At 46.0% G+C, this 8,572-nt stretch overlaps 1 protein-coding gene across 2 annotated transcripts in view; it reads left to right on the forward strand.

The window, feature by feature from the left end:
• BFAR (bifunctional apoptosis regulator) overlaps nucleotides 1–8,532 on the forward strand; it is a 28,043-nt gene extending 19,511 nt beyond the window's left edge. For both annotated transcript variants that reach the window (XM_027612660.2, XM_027612659.2), the window contains exons 6-8: nucleotides 3,810–3,983; nucleotides 5,449–5,651; nucleotides 7,196–8,532. In XM_027612660.2, coding sequence (XP_027468461.1) covers nucleotides 3,810–3,983; nucleotides 5,449–5,651; nucleotides 7,196–7,388 — 570 coding nt within the window. In that variant the 3' untranslated portion in view covers nucleotides 7,389–8,532. The remainder of the gene's footprint in view (nucleotides 1–3,809; nucleotides 3,984–5,448; nucleotides 5,652–7,195) is intronic.
• The last annotated feature ends 40 nt before the right edge of the window (nucleotides 8,533–8,572 follow it).

Genomic DNA, 8,572 nt, shown 5'->3' on the forward strand with positions numbered 1-8,572 from the left:
CCCACCATGAGGACAGGTTACATAAAGAGGGCGCACCCATACTTATAACCAGTACAGAAGAAAATAGAAGGTGGGGACTCCGGGTGTGCCAGTAAGGAAGGATGCCCAAGTTGTACTGTTAACTGCAAACAAAGAAAAGCGCATTGGAAAATAGACACATCAGTATGTATCTGTGTGTTCGCATTTGCATAGAATATTTGTGGAAGGATACACAAACTGTTAGTGTTTTCATCTAGGGGTTGGGACTTGGACAGAAGGGAGAATTTTGTCAATACATTTCTGTGCCATTTGGAAAACATTGTGTTGACTTTGTACACATATTATTTTAAAACTAAAAAAACACTTGTTTCAGAATTTTTGAAGACGGGGCATGGAGAAGGTTTGTTGTTTTGTGCGTTATTGCGGACTCTCTATTTAAAATACGTAGAAGTAATCTTAATATTAACCAGAGCAAATGGGAACGCGATTCTGGACCCAGGCAGAATCTTATCAGTTGGCTCCTTCAGGTCTTCTGAGTGGGCAGGCCCTCCCAGAGGGTGGCCATTTGACAAATCACCAGTGAGCCAACAGGTCCAAAGGTGTGTGATAAGATTCTTCCAGCCCTGCTGTCCGGGTGCAATTCTTGTTCTCATTCAACATGAAAGAAACAGCTCCCCACTGAAGTGCTATCATCATAACCACCTTACCGGGTGGTTGCTTTTCCTCCTTTTCTGATAGGAAGTAGGCAAGCACTCACACTGGTTCAGCACCCACACTGACACCAGACCCACAAATAGGTCACCTGCTCATCTCCCTTTCTCTTGTACTAACCATGATGTGGCTGGCCACACTCCAACTTTATTTCTGGGACCAGTGCTCCTTTAGATCTTGCATATTTTACAAGAACAGTACTGCCCCCAGGGTGATTGATTGGTGGGAAGTGAAGAATAAAAAAAGTCTTAGATAATTTGTGATTTGTGGCCCCCTCCAAAATACCACAGTACATAAACGGATGTATAGTATATCTGTGGTATTCACATTTCATGGGGAGACAGGATTATGAAAAAAAACAATGTTTTTAAAAGGGGATAATAAAAAAAAAAACGGTTGGGAAACATTTTTGAATGATGAATTACTCCCATGTCTATTTCTCACCTACGTTAGGATGCAGATATTTACTATGGAAAATTTCAAACATACAGAAAAGCAAGATAACACTACAGAACTGCCAGGTACCTTTACCAGCTACAGCAACTTATGGCCATGTTGATTTCAGTGATCCCCCACCTAGTCCCACCCCTATTTTGAAAATCTAAGATACTTATTTTTCATAGGTAAATATTTCATTGTGAATCTCTAAAAAGTAAAGACTCTTTCAAAAAGAAAACTAGGAGCACCTGGGTGGCTCAGTCAGTTAAGTGTCTACCTTCAGCTCAGGACATGATCGCAGGGTCCTGGGGTCGAGCCCCATGTCCAGGACCCCCAGCTCAGCGGGGAGTCTGCTTCTCCCTCCCCATTCTCTCTGTCTCTTAAATAAATAAAATCTTTTTTTTTAAATTTAAAAACAAAACTAAATTCCCTGATATCACATAACTTGGCAGTATTTAAATGTACTACATCTTTTTTTCTTCCAGTTCATTTGTTCCAAACAAGGTCTACATTTGGCCATTGTGTCTCTCAAGTCTCTTGTAGTGTATGGATTCTCCCTCCCTGTTTTTGTTATCCTGCATTTATTTGTTGATTTAACTGGATAGTTTTGCCTGTAGTTTGCCCACATCTTGAATTCAGCTGATTGTCTCTGTGGTATCACCTGACAGGATCTGCTGTCTCCTCCATATCCCATAATCCAGTAGTTATATCTAGAAGCTTGCGTTGGTTTGGGTATTTGACAAGACTACTTCATACGTGGTGGGGTTTTCATGAGTCAAGAGACTCATGATATCTAATTGTTTCTTTCTGACAGTAGCAGCCACCATGATCATTGATTCTTTACTTGCAAAATGGTGATACTGTAATTCTCTCATTTCTTCATTTTTTTTTTTATTGAGAGAGAAAGAGAGCACAAGGTGGGGGTGGGGGTGAGGGCAGAGGGAGAGAGAGAGGAAGAATTGGCAAGTAGACTCCCCACTGAGCATGGAGCCCGATGCAAGGGCTCGATCTCACAACCTTGAGATCATGACCTGAGCTAAAACCCAAGAGTCAACTGCTTAACCGACTAGGCCACCCAGGTGTCCCTTGGTTGTTTTGTTTCTTAACTTCCACATATGAGTGAAATCATACGGTGTTTGTCCTTCTCTGACTTAGTTCATTTAGCATAATACCCTCTAGCTCCATCCGTGTCATTGCAAATGGCAAGCTTTCATTCTTTTTTTTATGGCTGAATATTCCATTGTGTGTGTATATATATATAGCACATCTCCTTTCTCTATTCATCAGTTTGATAAGTTTTGTCATATTGCACACACCTGTGAAACCATCACCATAATCAAGGTAGTGAACATATCCATCATTCCCCAAAGCCACCTCATGCCCCTTTGTTGAGCCCTGCTCCCCACCCCTCCCCATTCAAATAACTGCATGGTGCTAACACACTGATCCAACTTGCATTTCTCTAAGAACTAATGATATTGAGCATCTTTTTATGTGCTTATTTGCCATCCTTATTATAAATCTTCTTTGGTGAAGTAGCCATTCATACCTTTTGCCCATTTTATTTGATGTTTAGTAGTGTCCAAGTAAACTGAATCACTTTGAATTTACTTTTATAATCAGGAAAAATATAAATACCCATTCTTCATAGCAAAATTTACCGCAATGATGAAAATGAAAATAAATTGCCCACAGCCCCACCAGAGAGTCAAACACGGTTTACATTGCATTTTGCTCTATTTTCTTCCAGACAATTTTCTCTGCATAGTTTAAGTGGTCCTTTTGTTTGTCTATTCATTCCACAAACACTTATATCTATTGTGAGCCAGGTGCTCCTCTAGGAACAGATGCGAAGGAGGCCTGGCTTCTCTGGGGCCGACAGCAGAGAGATCAGATTGCTACATGTCTTTGAATCTTGTTTCACCTAACGGTGTAACACAAGCATTACCCAAAATTGCCCATATTCATTTTTCAATGGCTGTATGAACTCTGCTGAAACACCTACTGTAACTTCATTATTTAGGTCGCAGATTCCACTTGCTCTGTCGTACACATGCAGCACTAAACATTCTGTGTGTAAAGCCTTCTGTATTTCTGATGACTTTTATTTTAAGTGGTGCGCACTCATACATTGGTTAAATTAAACTTGTTTTTTGAGAGAGAGCGTGCGTGTGAGTGCGGGTGGGGGGTACAGAGGAAGAGGGAGAGAGAATCTTAAGCAGGCTCCCACACCCGGCGCGGAGCCTGACATGGGACGCAATCTCACAACCCTGAGTTCATGACCTGAGCTGAAACCAAGAGTCAGATGCTTAACCGACTGAGCCACCCAGGTGCCCCTAAATTAAACATTTTTAAGACTCTTTGATACAGTTTACAAAATTGTTTTCCAAAAAGGTTGGGTTTTATTAGCAGTGCCTAGGGTATGCATCTCAGCTCCCCACAACCCCTCCTGACAAAGACTTGGAGAAAGATTGGGTCTTTATTAAGCGTAGCCCAACATACTGATTACTTGGACTCTTCTTGCCATCCATTCGTTTGTTCATTCATCCATTCATTCATTGTTTGTGCAAACCACACAAGAAAGGCTGATGGCAAAGGGCGAGAGATTGTGGAAGGAGCACGGGTGGGGAGCTGGCCACCACCGTTGTAATGCGGCCCTGTCCCCGCCTTGTCCTCTGCAGGCTGTGAACCCAGGCAGGTCCCTGTTCCTGCTGTATGCCCTCAAGAGCTCCCCAAGACTCGGTCTGCTGTACCTCTACCTATTTGACTACACAGACACCTTCCTACCCTTCATCCACACCATCTGCCCTCTGCAAGAAGACAGTTCTGGGGAGGACACCATCACCAGACTTTTGGTAGGTCTGCAGAGCGCCTTCAACGCAATGATTCTGCCACTCCTCAGCATGCTCTGGAGTTAGAGACGGGACTGGAGCTGTCATGGAAGAGCCAACAGCACCCAGTCTTAAGGAGAAACCCTCTAAGAGGACACAGAGCAGACCCTCCCCACTCCCAGAAGCCAGTTTTATTTCCTACATTACACAGCAAGAGGGGCTACCCTCTGGACCTGAAATATTTTGGGGGGGGTGGGGGAACAGCATCGCTTTTGTTCTAAAAGAAGATAGCCTAGGTCTAGATTGCCCGAGGGTTAGATCTATGGACCTTCCAGCTTGGTCATCTGTCTGTTAAGAGGATCCCCAAAGGATGATTATTTGTCCCACTGCAGGGCAGGGTTAGCATCTACCCCAGTGGCCTCAGAAAAGCCTCATCCACCTCACTGATAGGAGTTGTCACATCAGCTGACCACACGCCCCTGGCAGAGACAGTTACACACCTTGGCTTTTGTGTCTTCAGTGTGACCCATGGAGTCCTCCAGAATTGTTGGTGGATCCCACTTTTCTTGGTCACTTCAGGGAATGTCCTTTTGCATTGCTGCTCTGGGGGCCGTCCCTCTGATCTTTTTAAATCAAAAGTCACATGGTTATAGGAATCATCATATATGATCCATACCCATAAATATTAAAGCAGAATTCCTAAATTTCCAAAGACCCTTTTTAAAATACTTCAGTCAAGTGTCTGCCTAACTGACTTGAGCCTTGGGTGTAGTTTAAAGCCTGCTGATGAGCCCCTATGCAGTGGGGCTCATTACCCAGTTTCCTGCTGTTACTTGCCCTCGCTGGACTGGGAGCACAGAGACCTCCCTACCTTTCCATTTTAACAAGCCCCAACAACCCCTGCTCACTCAGCAGGCTCACTTTCTTCTTGCAATACTTAGTATCTGCTCCATTGTACACAGTCCTGCTGAGCTTCCCATAAGCCTTCTGGATGCCTCCATGAGTTGTTTAAATGCTCTGGTTAATTATTTGCTAATATCTGTGGTTAGAGTTTTTTATTAAAGATTTTTATTTATTTATTGAGAGAGAGAGAGAATGGTAGAGAGAGAGCATGAGAGGGAAGAAGGTCAGAGGGAGAAGCGGACTCCCTGCTGAGCAGGGAGCCCGATGCGGGACTCGATCCTGGGACTCCAGGATCATGACCTGAGCCGAAAGCAGTTGCTTAACCAACTGAGCCACCCAGGCACCCCGTGCGTTTCCACTATTACATAAGAAGAATCTCAGTTCAACTTCTTTGGTAACATTTATCCAGTGTAAGATTAGTTATTATAAAGGTGAGCTGATGGATGGAAATGTCATGTTATGTTGTTGGATATGCGGGTGTTTTAATAAACGTAAGGTTCACCGTGAGGACCACAGTATTTTCCGTAAAAGTCAATCCTCACGACTTTTTGTGCCCACTTGTGCTTATTTTTATGTTATTTTAAAGGATCTTCGAGAGCCCACATGGAAACAATGGAGAGAATTTCTTGTCAAGTACTCCCTCCTTCCATACCAGCTGATTGCTGAATTTGCTTGGGACTGGCTGGAGGTCCATTACTGGACATCACGGTTTCTCATCGTCAATGCCATGTTACTCTCGGTTCTGGAATTATTCTCCTTCTGGAGGATCTGGTCAAGAAGTGAACTGAAGTAAGTGTGTTTTTACATTGGAGATGGCTGACACAGCAGGCACTGCGAAAGACTGACCAAGTGGTGGAAGGGTCCTCTCTGAAGTAGTAGGTAAACGGGAAAACGGTCCTTGGGCCCTGGTTTAGAAACACTGCTTAAGCAGCGAATAGGAAACTGTCCTCATGTTTGGGGGCGGGGAAGTTTTCGTGGTGCTCAGTGTTCAAGAGTTTCTCCATATATCTTATCCCCGTGTAATAACATATCATGTACTTCTGGGGCCGGGGGTGTGCATGAAGGATTGTATTAAGGAATACATAAGTGAGAAGAAAAGGGTTCTTTATGGAGAGGGCACTGTGGTAGAGCATAATGAGATCTGGTGAGGAATTCTGCAGGCATGAGTTCTAATCCTGCTCGGCCACTGAGCAGGACAGTAATCACTTCTCTGGATTAATGCAGAAAATGAGAGCGTTGGGCTAGCCAGTCGGAGTCAGGACTCTTGGTTGCATGTGATAGAAACCAGCCCGAATTAGCTTTCCCAAAAAGAGAAATGCCCCACCAAGGCTTCCTGCACGGCCGGATCCAGAGACCCAAACGCTGTCGTCAGGACTGATCCTCTCCCTCTCACAGCCCTGCTCTTTGCTCTTTTGGTCAGCCTCCAGCAGCTCTCTTCACGCAGGGCCCATGGTCACTCGGGGCACAGATCTGAGCAGCTTAGCACCCCTGGTGGAGAGAGAGCACTTCTTTCCCCATAGCACTTACAGTCTCGGGGCTCACACTCCTTCGCTCTGATTGGCCCTGCCTGGGTCCCATGCCCACCCAGATCTATCACCCGGTGCCGGGGTATGCCAGGCTCTCCTTGTCCAGGCTCAAGGCATGCCCTCACCCTCCCAACCAGGGGCTGGCTTCAGATCCACCGAGACCACATGGAAAAGAAAAGGGGAAGGAGGCACCCAGAAGGAAAACCAGAAAGTGTTTCCAGAAGAAAGGGAGTGGCTAGTGGGCAGGCAGAAGTAACAAAGCCCCACACCAGCATCCTTACAGTCTTAAACATCCCAAGACTCAGAGTTCTTGGCCTCATTAGTCAGGAACAGCCTTATATATAGTTCCAAAAACCTGACAAGAATCTCCTTTTGATTTATTCAGGCTCTCGGTTAACTGAGCCCCTCCTCTGCCCCTGGCTCTCTGCTGGGCACTGCAGATGTTTTGGTAAAGAACACAGACAGTCTGGACTCTGAAGGCCCATAGCCTCACAGAGAAAATACGGATATTAAATACATACAAGTGCGACCCAGCGACGAAGCCGGGGGGCTGTGCTGGGAGGGTGGGGGGTGCTTGCCCGGTGTGGGGACCAGGACCAGGCATACCCTGCAGGCTGCATGCTGGGAGTGGAGGATGGTTGGTCAGGCAGAGGCATGCCTCGGGCAGCAGGGCCAGGAAGCAAGGTGTCTGCAGCAGCAATGGCCAGGCTCCATGCTGGGAGAAGGCCCAGGGCCCGAGCACTCTGGCGTCATCATTAGAAACAGCATCACCATTCCACTGCTCAGATGCTTCTCTTCTTTTCCCAGGACCGTGCCTCAGAGGATGTGGAGCCATTTTTGGAAAGTATCAACACAGGGGCTTTTTGTGGCCATGTTCTGGCCCCTGATTCCTCAGTTTGTTTGCAACTGTTTATTTTACTGGGCCCTGTACTTCAACCCAATTATTAACATTGATCTCGTGGTCAAGGAAGTCCGACGGCTGGAAACCCAGGTGTTGTGACTTGCACTGCGCAGGCCCTGAGGGACTCTTCCAGCCTCCTTGACATTGGAGCATTGATGCTTGAGCAGGGGGGGGCGGGGGAGGGAGCAGACTTCCTATTTCTGCGCCTCATGAACAAGGTGCTGCTTTGTCTGTCAGAGGCTCTAACCAGGTCCTCTCTCCCATGCCTGTGGCATCCTGGCGGCAGGGACTGACAGCGCAGAGCTCGGCTGACACAGCAACAGCACCTCCCAGCCAGCCACCCTCCTCACAGGGACTGGGGAGGCCCGCTCCACCACGGCTCTCAAGGACTGGGACCCCAGAGGATGTAGTGTGGCAATGGCAGAAGGCTGCCGCGTCAGTGGTCCCGCTTGACAAAGGCTCCCAGCGCCAGTTGCAGCCTGAGGCCGAGCCCAAGACCCGGCTCGTTGGGGCCAGGCCTGTCCTCTAAGGCAAATTTAGGAAAACCGGGAGAAGACTTTGTCATAGGTATAGACAGTTGCACATAAAAAATGCAGAGGAGAAGCCCCAATCTGATGGATGATTCTGTATTATTAAAGAGTCGCTAGAAGATTTGTCAAGAGTTAAGCATCTAAAAGGATTCTCTTTGAGACTAGACTGGTGGTCAGACTGTCGTCAGGTTTTCCACACATAATCGCTGCGAGTTTGGATCCCTGACTCTGGGGTGGGGATTGAGTAGGATGTCAGGCAATAATGGAGAGTAATTCATGTCAGGCTGAGCTGCCTCAGTGCTACTTAAAATGATTGTTGTGGGGTTGGTTTGTTTTGTTTTCAGGAATTTAATATCCAGGATAATCCTTTTGTTCAAGGAAACATTTTGTACATTGACCTCGCACTGTATAATCTTACTGTCCTGTTCTGATGTATAAAACAACAAGTATAATTACAGCAAGTGCTGTAATTATAAACATGAATGAGATGAAGCAGGGCCTTTTCTTTCCTTCCAGTGTAAAGACAGCAGGTGTGAACATGAGCCATTGGAAGATTGGCCCCGCGGAGGTAGGCTTGCATCCACAGTGTTGTTTTGTGACTCCATGAACCCTTCATTAATCCTTTGAACCTTTGAACATTTCCCTCAAACTTTGCATCCGAAAGTTTGAAAATATCACTTGAAAGTAAAATAAAGATTTTTATATAGATAAAAGTGCTGTCTAGAGAAAAAGAGAATTGCTTGGAAAATGTGA

This window comes from Zalophus californianus, chromosome 10, assembly GCF_009762305.2.
Source record: "Zalophus californianus isolate mZalCal1 chromosome 10, mZalCal1.pri.v2, whole genome shotgun sequence".
NCBI lineage: Eukaryota > Metazoa > Chordata > Mammalia > Carnivora > Otariidae > Zalophus > Zalophus californianus.